Source organism: Cynocephalus volans, chromosome 1 (genome assembly GCF_027409185.1).
Source record: "Cynocephalus volans isolate mCynVol1 chromosome 1, mCynVol1.pri, whole genome shotgun sequence".
Lineage (NCBI taxonomy): Eukaryota > Metazoa > Chordata > Mammalia > Dermoptera > Cynocephalidae > Cynocephalus > Cynocephalus volans.
Window position 1 is genome coordinate 24704780 of NC_084460.1, and position 13983 is coordinate 24718762.

At 41.7% G+C, this 13983-nt stretch overlaps 1 protein-coding gene across 1 annotated transcript in view; it reads left to right on the forward strand.

The window, feature by feature from the left end:
• The window catches only part of DNAAF9 (dynein axonemal assembly factor 9), a 145957-nt gene that overhangs the window by 121606 nt on the left and 10368 nt on the right, over positions 1–13983 (forward strand). The window contains exons 30-31 of the mRNA XM_063100122.1: positions 10887–11022; positions 13388–13474. Coding sequence (XP_062956192.1) covers positions 10887–11022; positions 13388–13474 — 223 coding nt within the window. The remainder of the gene's footprint in view (positions 1–10886; positions 11023–13387; positions 13475–13983) is intronic.

Consider the following 13983-nt stretch of genomic DNA (forward strand, 5'->3'; position numbering starts at 1 on the left):
ATCAGGTCCCCCAATATTATCATAAAGCAGATGCTTCATCTGTCACTCTGAAATGGGTTTTGTGGAAAGAGACATCTTCTTCTTTTCTTTGTCTCTGCTGGTGACTCTTCTTGTGTGAATGCACTCCAGTGGTTGGCAGACCATCTGCGTGGTGGCTGTGGTGTCTAGCCGCTTTTGCAGCAGCCATGGTTATTGTGGTGGCTGTGGTGGGCCACCCAAGTGGAGGTGCTGTCTTTGGCATGCTCCTTGGCACTGGCAGTATGCCTGGTTGTGGGGTGTGTTTGGTCCCCTTCTACATGCCTCTGGTCCCTGGGCAGGCCCCAAGGCGCTGGCGCCATGTGCCTGGTTGTGGGAGAGGGGTCCAGTCCCCTTCTCCATGTCCTGGGTTGCTGGGCAGGCCCTGAGGTACTGGTGCAGTGTGCCTGATTGTGGGAGGAGGGTCCAGTCCCCTTCTGCATGCCTTGGGTACCCAGGTGGGCCTCAAGGTGCTGGCATTTTGTGCCTAGTGTGGGAGGAGGGTCCAGTCCCCTTCTCCATGCCTCTGGGCTAGGTAGGCCCCAAGGTGCTGGCACAGTGTCCCTGGTTGTGGAAGAGAGGTCCAGTCCCCTTCTCCTTGCCTCAGGTGCCTGGGTGGGCCCTGAAGGTGCTGGCGTTGTGTGCCTTGTTGTGGGAGGAGAGTTTGGTTCCTGGCTCCATGCCTCAGGTCACTGGGTGGGACCCATGGCGCTGGCTTGGTGTGCCTGGTTGTAGGAGAGAGGTCCGGTCCCCTTCTCCATGCCTTGGGTCCCTGGGTGGGCTCTGAGGTGCTGGCATGGTGTGCCTGGTTGTGGGAGGGTGGTCCAGTCCCCTTCTCCATGCCCCGGGACCGTGGGCAGGCCCCGAGGAGCTGGCTTGGTGTGCCTGGTTGTGGGAGGGTGGTCTGGTCCCCTTCCTTATACCTCAGGTGTCCGGGCAGGCCCTGAGGCATTGGTGCAGTGTGCCTGGTTGTGGGAGAGAGGTCCAGTCCCCTTCTCCATGCCCCGGGTCCCTGGGTGGGCTCTGAGGTGCTGGCATGTTGTGCCTGGTTGTGGGAGGGAGGTCCGGTCCCCTTCTCCATACCCCGGGTCCCTGGGTGGGCTCTGAGGTGCTGGCATGTTGTGCCTGGTTGTGGGAGGGTGTTCTGGTCCCCAACTCCATACCCTGGGTCCCTGGGTGAGCCCCAAGGCTCTGGCTCAGTAGTGCCTGGTTGTGGGAGAGAGGTCTGGTCTCCTTCTCCTTGCCTCGGGTCCCTGGGCAGGCCCCAAGGTGCTGGCGTGGTGTGCCTTGTGGGAGGGGGGTCCAGTCCCCTTCTCCATGCTTCAGGTCCCCAGGCTGGCCCTGAGGCACTGGTGCAGTTTGCCTGGAAGTGGGAGTGGGGTTTGGTCCCCAGATCCAAGCCTCCAGTTCCCAGGCAAGCCCCAAGGTGCTGGTGGTGTGCTTGGGCCAGAACTAATTTTTTGTACTTTGCTTCTAACACTTCCTGTGGGAACCAGTACTTGACCTGTGTGGTTGAGCTAAATTGCTACTTTCTGCTGTTTCCCTAGGGCAGGCTTTTTGTGCAGCTCAGGGTTTAATGGTTGACCTTGTAAGTACTTCCGGCTCTCCAGAGACCTGTGTTCTGTAGAATCTCTGATCTGGGCCTGAGTTTTTTTCATCAAACTGCACCCCATGCAATTCTGCATTCCTGACCAGTCGTCTCTGAGTGGTCCTGTGCTGACTGGGGGGTAGATCAGCTGTCCTTGCTGTGTCCCAGTGTTCCCCTGGTGGGCCCATCTCCCCCACCGCCCGTGCTGCAAATACTTCCCATGGGATGGGCCCTGCACCGGTCCCTTGCGATGACTCACCGGCCTCTTAATAGCTCCCTTTTCTCAGTTGTTGTGGCTCCTTGCTCCTGTGTGGGTCCACGTGAACCCTTTTAGTGGTCTTGCTGTCCTGGGGGCCGCCAAAGCCCTCTTCTCCCCTGCTGCCTCCAAGTAACTCCATCTGAAGGGCACAGCTGCTGCGGCTTCTGCCGGCTCCTGCTCCATGCGCTCATCAGCTCCAGCCTTACAGCAGCCGCAGCCTGAAATGCTCAGAGCAGCTTTTTCTTTCTCTCATCGTAGTTTCTCCTGCCTTCATGAACTCCGTAGGTCTCTCCTCCTCTTCCTCTGAGCTCCAGTGCCCCAGCTTGACTGATGTTACATTTTTATAGTTGTAAATTTGGTTGATTTGTGGGAGAGAGCGATGCTGTGGACTGTCTATTCTGCCATCTTGATTGGATCCCGCTTCCAAGAAAATTTTTTTAATGGAAAAATTATTTGAATATATTTCTACAAACAAGATATACAGATCACGAATAAGCACGTGAAAAAATGCTCAACACTATTAGTCAGCTGGGAAATGCAAATCAAAACTAGTAGAATGGCTAAAATCAAAAAGTATTTGTGAGGATGTGGAGAAATTGGAATCTTCATACGTTACTCTTGGGATCGTAAATTGTGCGGCAGCTTTGGAAAACAGTTTAGTAGTTCCTGAAAATGTTAAACGTAGTTACCTCATGACCCAACAAGTTCACTCTTAGATATATACCCAAGAAAAGTAAAAGCATGTGTCCTCACAAAAATCTGTACACAAATCTTTATAGCAGCTTATTCATAACAGTCAAAAAAAAATGGAAACAACTCAAATGTCAATCAACTGATGAATGGATAAATAAAATATGATATAATAATACAATGTAATATTATTTGGCCATAAAAAGGAATGAAGTACTGATGCCTGCTACAACATGGATGGACCTTGAAAACATTATGCAAAGAAAAAGAAGCCAGCCACAAAAGGCAACATATTGTATGATTCCATTTATATGAAATGTAAAATATGTCCATAATAGGCAAATATATAGAAATAGAAAGTAGATTAGTGGTTGCCAGGGGCTGAGGAAAAGGGGGAAAAGGGAATGGGTATGGGATATGGGGTTTCTCTTTGGGGTGATGAAAATGATCTGAAGTTAGACAGTAGTGACGGTTGCACAATCTGTGAAGGTAGTAGAAACCACCGAATTGTACACTTTAAGGGGTGAATTTTATGATACTTGCATTGTACCTCAATAAAGCTATATATAAATCTCAAAAAAGAAAAGAAAGGACATGTGAGGAACCTTTTCAAATAGAAATAAACAAGATTCTGACATATTCTCCATGTGAATTCCCTTAGTTATATTACCATAACTAGGTCATACGTGAAGACCTTGAGGATAAAGGTTTTGAATGTGGGAGAAGCACTTAAGAAAACATGAGTCTTCTGTATGTTCCTGTATATTTGTACATGCATAGACTCTCTGAGGAAGCATACCCAAATGCTGATTATCAGTGGTTGCCTCTGGGAGGCAGGAGGAAGAAACTTTTTACTGAATACCCTTTTGTACTTATAAATTTTGTACCAAAAATATGTATATACTAATAAATCTTAGAAACTTTTATAGACAGTTATCTGGTGAATGGGATTTGCTGACTTGTAAGTGGGGAAATTTTTGGCATGTGGGTGCCCGCAGCTTAGCTGATTGGGCAGCTGCTTCAGAGGTCAAGTTGCATGTGCCTTTTATTACACTTGGTTCATTTATTCAGCAAATCTTTATCCAGTGCCTACTCTAACCCAGTCCTGGGGGATTAGGGAAGGCTTCTGGAAGAGGTGCTATTCGAGTTGTCTATACCTTGAAGGAGGAGTTGGCCCAACAAAAAGAAGGGAAAGGATTCTAGGCAGAAAAGTGAAGGCCTGGTGGTGGCCACAGCATGCACAGGGCACTGAGGAAGTACAGCGTGGTACTTACTCAGGCAAGGTAAGAAATTTGGATATTAGCCAAACAACAGTTGGAATCCATTGAAATATATTTTAAGTAGGGAAGTGATGTGATCAGATTTATGTTTTTGAAAGATTACTCTTTGTATAGTGGGGGAAAATGAATTGAAGAAAAGGAAGCTTGGAAGTAGAGAGAGTGAGCAGTGACATAGTGAAGAGAGTGGTGGTCTGAATTAGGCAAATGGTAGCAGGGATTGAGAGTAGAGGATGGATCAAGAGCTTTTAGCATTCACTGGGTCTAGGTGACAGATGGCATGTAGGACAGGGGGCCTCTTAGGTGTCTCTACAACCCAGGTTTGGGGAGCTGGGCAGTCAATGTGCCTTTCACCAAGTGACCAAAAGAGGAGGAAGAGTCATATTTACCACTTGGATGTTAGGAGAAAGCTGTTGAGGAAACTCATTTTTGAATCCTTAGAGGTCTGTCAAGCACTGTACAGGGGCAAATGGGCAGTCAACTTATTAAGGTCAACTTAGTAGCTGTGCGGCACTAACAGATACCTAAGAATAGGACTCGTGTCTCAGAACCGAGGAATGGATAGATTTTATTTTTCTTTTTATTTTTATTTTTATTTTTTATTTTTATTTTTATTTTTTTTAAAAGATGACCGGTAAGGGGATCTTAACCCTTGACTTGGTGTGAGCACCACGCTCAGCCAGTGAGCGAACCGGCCATCCGTATATGGGATCCGAACCCGGGGCCTTGGTGTTCTCAGCACCACACTCTCCCGAATGAGCCACGGGCCGGCCCTATTTTTATTTTTTAAAGCAATGTTTATTAACCAAGTTTTGCATTTCTTTGCTTTTTTGATGATAGATTGTATTTATTGGGTAAAGGACAACCAATATGGTGTTGTAGTATACAATTCTGTTTTTATTATTTATTTAGTTATTTATTATTTTGATTATTTTTTGTGGTTCCAGCGATTCATTTGTTCAGCAAAATTTTGTTTTTGTTTTTGTTTAAAAATGACCGGTAAGTGGATCTTAATCCTTGACTTGGTGTTGTCAGCACCACGCTCTCCCAAGTGAGCCACGGGCTGGCCCTAGCAAATATTTTTTGAGCACATATTGTGTTGTAATCACTAGGGATTCAGCAGTGAGGACAGAAAAATGTTTTTGCCCTCACAGAGCTTACATTCAAGTGGGGAAGTCATGCAACATATAAATTCATATTTATTTCCAGAAGTGATTTTTGTCATATTCCTTTTTTATTTTTACAAATGAGAAAACTTAAAAAAAAATTTTTTTTAAAGAATTTGTGTTGGCTTTAAAGAAAGGCTTTAAAGAATGTTTCTGGTAAAGGACCAAGGAAGAAAGTTTGAGTGGGGTTTGACCACAAAAATGTGAGTCATTTTTACTGTCCTCACATCTCTTTTCTTTGGGGATATATCTGAAACGCTAGTATAAGTCATCATAAGACAAATAATATTTGACTGAAATAAGCTTCACAGCAGTCCCCCTCTTATATGTGGGGGATAGTATGTTCCAAGACCCCCAGTGAATGCCTGAAACTGCAGATAGTACCAGACCCTATATGCGCTATGTTTTTTTTTCTATACATTCATACATATGATAGTTTAATTTATAAATTAGGCCCAGTAAGAGATTAACAACAATAATAATAAAACAGAACAATTGTGATGATATGTCAGCATCATTACTCTTGTGCCTTAGGGCCATTATTAAGTAAAATAAGAGTCACTTGAACACAGGCACTGGGATACCACGACAGTCAATGTGATAACTGAGACGGCTACTAAGCGACTCACAGGCGGGTAGTGTGGAGACAGCGTGGAGATGCCAAACGTGGGATGATTCACACCTTGGGCAAGATGGAGTGAGGTTTCATCACGCTACTCAGAACAGCGTGCAATTTGAAACTTAGGAATTGTTTATTTCTGGAATTTTCTATTTAATATTTTCGGACCTGTGGTTGACCATGGGTACTTAAACTGGGGGTGGGGGTGGAGGTACTGTATTTTTTTAGTTACAAGAATTTCAGATTAATTTTCTCTTTACTTTTTTTTTTTTTTTACGCATTAACAATGTTTATTTATTTTTTATTTTTTAAATTTTATTTTGTCGATATACATTGTGGTTGATTATTGTTGCCCCTTACCAAAACCTCCCTCCCTCCTCCCTCCCCCCCAACAATGTCCTTTCTGTTTGCTTGTCATATCAACTTCAAGTAATTGTAGTTGTTATATCTTCTTCCCCCCCCGATTTTTTTTTTTGTGTGTGTGTGTGTGAATTTATATATTAATTTTTAGCTCCCACCAATAAGTGAGAACATGTGGTATTTCTCTTTCTGTGCCTGACTTGTTTCACTTAATACAATTCTCTCAAGGTGCATCCATGTTGTTGCAAATGGCAGTATTTCATTCGTTTTTATAGCTGAGTAGTATTCCATTGTGTGGATGTACCACATTTTCCGTATCCACTCATCCGATGACGGACATTTGGGCTGGTTCCAACTCTTGGCTATTGTAAAGAGCGCTGCAATGAACATTGGGGAACAGGTATACCTTCGACTTGATGATTTCCATTCCTCTGGGTATATTCCCAGCAGTGGGATAGCTGGGTCATATGGTAGATCTATCTGCAATTGTTTGAGGAACCTCCATACCATTTTCCATAGAGGCTGCACCATTTTGCAGTCCCACCAACAATGTATGAGAGTTCCTTTTTCTCCGCAACCTCGCCAGCATTTATCGTTCAGAGTCTTTTGGATTTTAGCCATCCTAACTGGGGTTAGATGGTATCTCAGTGTGGGTTTTTTTTTTTCTTCTTTTTTTTTTGTCTTTTTTGTGACCAGCACTCAGCCAGTGAGTGCACCGGCCATTCCCGTATAGGATCCGAACCCGCAGTGGGAGTGTCGCCGCGCTCCCAGCGCCGCACTCTCCCGAGTGCACCACGGGCTCAGCCCCTCAGTGTGGTTTTGATGGAATGGACAGATTTTAAATGGTCCATAAAAACTTAGAAAGCAGGTTCCGTGCTCAGCAGGCGAACCATAACTCCTGACTGTCTTTGGTCTCAGGCATACTGCATAGCGTTTGTGTGGGCCCTTTCCTCCTTGTCACATGTGACCATTGGCAAGAGCGGTCCTAAACCCTGTTCCCTAGTCTTGAATGAAATGCATCCAGGTGGACTTATGAGGTTAGATTCAATCTTCGGTTTTGGAACACTTTTCATAAGAGTTATTGGTGAGAGGAAGGAACTATCCCTAACACCTGCCTCAGACCAGAAGCAGGGGGCCAGGGGGCCTGAAAGTTGCCTTGAGACTATTGATTGTCACTTATCTAAACCATGAGTTCAGTAGCTTTGGCTGGTGGGAATCATATGACTTAGCTTCTTGCTGGTTGATGTGGCCAAGATGCACATGCCACAGCCACCGCTGTCTGTGTGAGAAATGGATTGTTCCAGGCTGCTCAATGTACATGTAAAAATCCCATTCTCAGGCTGATGCTTAGCTGACAACGATGATGGTGCTAGTGGTGGTGATGATAGGTTATATTTAATGGGTTCTTACTCTCTGTAGGCCCTATGATAAGCACTTACTGATAAACTGAAGGTATGTTACTGTTCCCATCTTACAGAGGATTCCCATCTGAGGAGGAAATTTGAGCTCAGAGAGAAAGTAGAGCAATTTGTCTAATGTCACCCGTTAGTTATTAGCGAGCTCAAAATTCAAACTCATGTTTGCCTGGCTTTAAAAGCCATGTCTTAGGGCTGGCCCGTGGCTCACTTGGGAGAGTGTGGTGCTGATAACACCAAGGCCACGGGTTTGAATCCCTGTATAGGGATGGCTGGTTAGCTCACTTGGGAGAGCGTGGTGCTGACAATACCAAGTCAAGGATTAAGATCCCCTTACCGGTCATCTTTAAAAATAATAATAATAATAATAATAATAATAATAAAACCCATGTCTTAATCTATACATTATGCCATCTTTTCACATATAAGAAGAAAGTAAATAAGAATATAAGTCCTATGTTTTAAGTGCCACCTATGTTATTCAAAGGAGCATGTGTTTAGAGAATGGGGTAGCATGAGGGGGATGGAAAGGTGTTAGGGAAGGCATGGAGGAAGAAGTAAGCTTCACCAGAATTAAAAAGTAAAGAGCTTAAGTGAAAAACACAAGTTGCTGAAAAAGTGCAGTATGCCACTATCTGTGAAAAAAAATTATACACACATACTTTTACTTGTTGCTACTCAAGCAGATCTCTGGAAGAAGAGGTAAGAATCTGATAACAGGTTGCTGAGAGGAAGGAAATTTATTTTCTTCTTGAACGTTTCTATACATTATAAGTTTTGCCCTCAAAAACTAAATACAGTTAATTGTTTTTTAATTAAACACTTGACTGAAATAAATAGCACAGAGAGTCTTCTATATTGAATATTCATTTTTCAGAACCTTACAATTAGAAGGTTGCTTATGAAAGCAGAAGTTTCCATAATTTGGAGATGCTCACTTATGAACTAATCATTTGTAAAACTAGTTTCTATTGGTAAGAGGGTTGGTGATAAGTGCTAAGACTTTTTAAGTATAGCATTAATAACACCTGTGAGAATTCTCTCGTACAGTAGAATATAAATGTTGAAAATCTTGAAGACTTGTGTCTGAAATTATATTTAACAAAAAATTAGGAGGCAGCAGGGGAGAGATACCATCTTTACATCTTTCAGAATGGGAGATTGATAAAGTTTAAAGTTGTTAAATCAAGTTATAAAGGATTAATTATACTCTTTAAAGATACAAAAGTAACACTAGAGGATCTAAAAATCTTAATATAACCAACCAGAATGAGATGGTGGAGAAGTGGCAAGAATTTAAGCGTATACTGACTTCCACATCTTTCATGTGGAAGAGTCAGTAGACATTGTCTAAAGAAACAGTGGTTTAGATATATTACAAAAAGAAGAAAAAAGATAGCTATTTTAAGAACTGAAAATAGACTCTAAGCCTACTGTTTATCAGAAGGAAAACAAAGCAAAGAAGGCATAGATCATGTTGCTAAAGGTTAAAAAAAAAAAAAAAAAGCCAAACAGAATCTTTAAATTTAGTAGAGTTTAATTAAGAACCCCCTCTCCCCCCAAAAATCCAACATGAGCAAGATGACAGAACCAAGGTGTTGGTAAACAGAAATGGAATAAAAAGCTATTAAAAGGAAAAGTATCTCATATTATACCAGTAACAAAACTTAATTGTGTGATACCTTACACAAGAGAAAAATCTAAAATTAAGTAAGGATGATGATAAAAGAATGGGCAAAGACATAACAGACAAATCTAAACAAAAAGAAAGGAAGCCATACATACTAACAATGACAGGGTTGGGTTTCAGACAAAAAATTGAAATTTTAAACAGGCAATTATTAATGATAAAGGATACTGTCTACAACCTGTCATGAGTATTTCTGTACCAAATAATTCAAAGGAAAGCATATGTGGATACTTCAAAAAGTTCGTGGAAAACAGAATTAAAAGAATATGAATCTTTCAACTTAAGAAGTTAGAAAACAAATTTTTAAAAAACTAGTTAATAATAATAAAGATTGAATCTATAAAACAGTCTTGCTGATCAAGCCTCTAGATCTATCTATTGTGTTAAACAGCACTATGGGGATGCAATCAGCAAAATCCAGACTGGAGAAATTTACAGGATGCAGCTTGTGAATAAATAAATTACAAGGAAATGAGGAAGAACCATAGACTGAAAGAGAATTATGAGATGCATCAATGAAACACAATGTGTGGAATTTGTTTGCTTCCTGGCTCAAAAAAATTAAGACAGCATTCATGGGACAGAAATTTGAACACTGACTGGATTTTTTTTTTTTTTTTTAAAAGATGACCAGTAAGGGGATCTTAACCCTTGACTTGGTCTTGTCAGCACCACGCTCTCCCAAGTGAGCTAACCAGCCATCACTATATGGGATCCGAATCCGTGGCCTTGGTGTTATCAGCACCACACTCTCCCAAGTGAGCCACAGGCCGGCCACCTGGCTGGATTTTTTATATTAAGGAATTTATTGTTAATCATTAATTTTTTAAAGAGTCCTTATAATATGGAGATACATATTGGAATATTTTTGGGTGAAATAATTAGATGTCTGGGATAGGCTTCAAAATCATTCAGTGGGGGAGGTGGACAAAGGGCTGTGATATGGTAGAGATGAAATATGATTAGCCAAGTGTTGATAATTCTTGAAGCCAGGTGATAGGAGTTTATTCTACTATTTTTCTATTTTTGTATATGTTTTAAATTTTCCACAATATTAAGAAGTAAAAATTATTGAATAACAAAATGCAAATGATCTTACAGCAGAAATAGTATATATACCATGATTATAAGTATGTAAAAATAGGAATGAATATGGAAGAGGTAACATCATTATCTTGGGGTGGTAGGATGTGGTAACTTTCCTGATTTCCAAATTCCCTGTAGTATTGTAAATTTTACGTCTGTATTTTCACAAAAAGGATGGGAGTGATTGTGGCCCATTCCACAACCTCTCCTTACGTGGGCCGCCCTTTCTTACCATGTCACTATGTGAATATCTATGTTAGCACTTATCTTGGAATTGTGTGACTCCTTGGCTGTGTGCTCTTTGAGGATCTAATGGATAGTGCCAGACACATGATTAGTGCTTGGTAAATGTCTGTGGTCTGTACTGGTGCAGGTAAATGGCACCAGTTCCTGATGAGGTTAAATACAAGGGATGTGGAAAGGTCCTTAAACAAGAACTTGGTATCATAGAGAGCAGGATTAAAATAGAGGAAGTTAAAAGAGTTTAGGAAGTGAGGCAGCTACAGGTTGAAGCCATTCACTCTGAGAAGTGGCAGTTCTGGGAAGGGGGAAGAGAATGATGGCTGTGTATGTCGATGTTGAGGGGGGTGGGTAGGGGTGTCTACACCAGGGGGCTACTGGAAGGAATGATCAGGGAAAGGAGCAAGGGCCCATGTTTGTGTGAGTCGTCAGCCCCAATCAGGGCTCTGAAAGCTGATCTTTTCTTGGTTTTATTCCCCAGGCCTGGTGAGTAATGTGGTGTTCACCAGTCACACCACAGAGCAGAGGCACCCTCTCCTTGTTCAGCTGCAGAGTCTCATCAGGGCTGCCAATCCCACTGCAGCCTTCATTCTTGCAGAAAATGGGATTGTCACCAGGTAAACTTCTACAGACTCCACTCCACACGCAGGTCCAGCCACTTTCTCAGATACAGCACTCTGGCTATAGCCCACCAGGTCTTTCTGTTGTATCTAAGACCTGAACATTTATAGAAGTCAGTTTTTGAAGTGCTTTTGATGATCTGTAAAAATCAGCAAGAAGAACCTTGTGTGTCAGTATCCTGTACTGTTCTGAGGCATTCACATTCTCATCCATTAAGGATGGAAGTCAAGACCCTCTCAATGTTCCTTATGTTAAGTTGTGAGAGAAATGGCATAGAGAACACAGAACTCATCTCTTTACTTTATGGACCTGGGTCCAAATTACAAACCAGAAATAGAGAATTGCTGACTCTGTGTGTGTATGTGTGTGGGTATATGAAGAGAAAAAAACTGGTCATGTAGCAATTTTGTTTGCTCAATTAGAATACTAAAAGTTGTATGCCTTTCTATACAGTTTCTATTTGAATCATGTGAATATTTTATGTATTCAAAAATTAAATCAACAAGGAGGGAAAAAACTAAATTAAATACAAACCAAAAAAATGAATCTATCTGTACATTAAAGTAATAACAACCACACACACATAAAAATTAGTTCAAGTAACTTTTGAACATAATCCTCTGTTGGAACCTAGATTCCAAACTTCACTCACCGGGAAGGAGGTTATAAGTATGAAATGGGGAAGGTGAGCAAAAACCCTTTAAATGTTGAATTTGAATTGGGAATTTCAATACTAAATTTTTTAAAATGTATATTTCCTAGTTCTTTCCATTGAAAGGGACCAGAACAATAATAATACAACAGCAGCATTGAACACCTCTACCTCTAGATCTTGGTTTCTAAGTACCAGTCCCCACCATAAGGTATCAGGACTCCTTGGAGAATTAGCTGATGGCATGTCTAGGGTAGGGAAACTACAAGGTGAGCCAGGTCCGTTTTATGCCAGTAAAGCAAGGAGGTACTCAAAGATTAGTGGAGATGTGTCAAAAGGGAACTAACTTAAGAAGCTCCCACTAGTGACATTTGGGACAGTTTGAGCATAAAAAAGAACAATTGTATTAATATATTACATAATACATGCAATAAAATGAGTCCACACTGATACTACAAAAGGGGAAGGGATGGCATAGCAAAGCCCTTCTTTTTTTTAAAAAAAAAAAAAAAAAAATGACCGGTAAGGGGATCTTACTTAACCTTTGGCTTGGTGTTGTCAGCACCACGCTAATCCAGTGAGCTAACCGGCCATCCCTATATAGGGATCTGAACTCGTGGCCTTGGTGCTATTAGCACCACACTCTCCTGAGTGAGCCACGGGCCGGCCCACAAAGCCCTTCTTTACCAAAGAATGCCAAATAAATAAGGATTGATAGAACTAGAAAAGTCACCATTTTGTAATCTTCAGTCTAATATTTGATTTAGGAAAGGCTCTAATATTTGATTTTGGATGCTAAAAGTAGCGAGCAAAAGATTATTGAGGAAAAGGATATTCACTGGTCCTCCACCATGTAAAGTATCACTCCACAGACTACTTACTACTTACAAAGAGGGAGAAGTACCTTTACAATGGAGAGGTCTAGCAGACACTGTGTTGCCAAATGATTAAACTTAGCAAGACCAATAATGGACAGACTGATATCATGTTTCTCATTGATGTGATGCAGTGGGAAGAATACAACATCACCTGCTTATTAATCTTCACCAAAAATGTTTAACCTGTTCGGATCCCCGTGCTAGACAACCGCAAAAAAAAAAAAAAAAAAAAAAAAAATTAACCTGAATCTAATCATGAGGAAACAATCAGATCCAACTTGTGGGACACAAGACAGCTGGCATGTACTCTCCAAAAATGTCAACAAACAGAAAGATGGAGGAACTGCTCCAGATTGAAGGAGAATAAAGATTGTAAATTTAACGAGTGATCCTTGATTGGATCGTGGGTCCCCTTCCCCCCAAAAAAAGGGAAAATTTGAAAATGAATGTATATTAAATCAATGCTTCTCCAACTTTATTGTGCATGTGAATCTTTGGGGGATCTTGTTAAAATTAGTTTCTGATTCAGTGGGTCTGGGGTGGGATTCTGCATTTCTAACAAGCTCCCAGGTGATACTAATGCTGTTGTTGGTTCATAGTATTAAATTCCTTGGGCATGATATTAGTATTGTGGTTCTGTAAGAGAATGTTCTTGTTCTTAGGAGATGCATTACTGATATATTTAGGGCTGAAATATGATGCATACAAATGGTTTAACAGAAAATAATGTATGTGTGTTTGCATGTGGGTATGGGGGCATGGGAAAGAAGCAAAATATGCAAGTTAATAGCAACAGCCCTAATAAATCTGGGTCTTTGTATGTTTTCAAAGGAATGAAGACATTGAGCTGATTCTCTCAGAAAATAGTTTTTCAAGTCCTCAGATGCTACGATCTCGATATTTAATGTACCCTGGCTGGCAAGTATCATCATTCAAAAGTAGCTGAGATTTCTTTGTAAACCCAATGATTTATTTATTTACAGAAAAAAAAGAGAAAGTGAAAATATCAGATGTGCTCTACACAGGTGACACATGGCAGCTGGAACAGCCTGCCGTGTCCTAACAGCCACTGGCCTTGCCAGGAGCCTACTGCTCTATATCTTGGGCTCCAAATTGGTAGCCATCCTGGATGTTGAGATTTAGGGAGTCATCCTTTAGGCACCAAGCACAACAGTATTCTGTATTTCCTCTAGCCTCTAGTGAGGGTGAGGTGGCTGGCATGGAACCAAGGAGTTATAACCTTCCCAGGTGAGAGAGTTGCTCAGGAGAATGCAGTTAGTGAGTCCTTTAGAGTTCCCATGTGATAGGTAGGTTCCCTGCTGTTGTGGCCCACGGAATGTTCTGTTCTCCGCAGGCTGCCTAACAGACTGTGAACCTTTCCAGAGGGGAGAGGAAAGATGAGAGTGTGTGCAAAGTTCATTGTAATC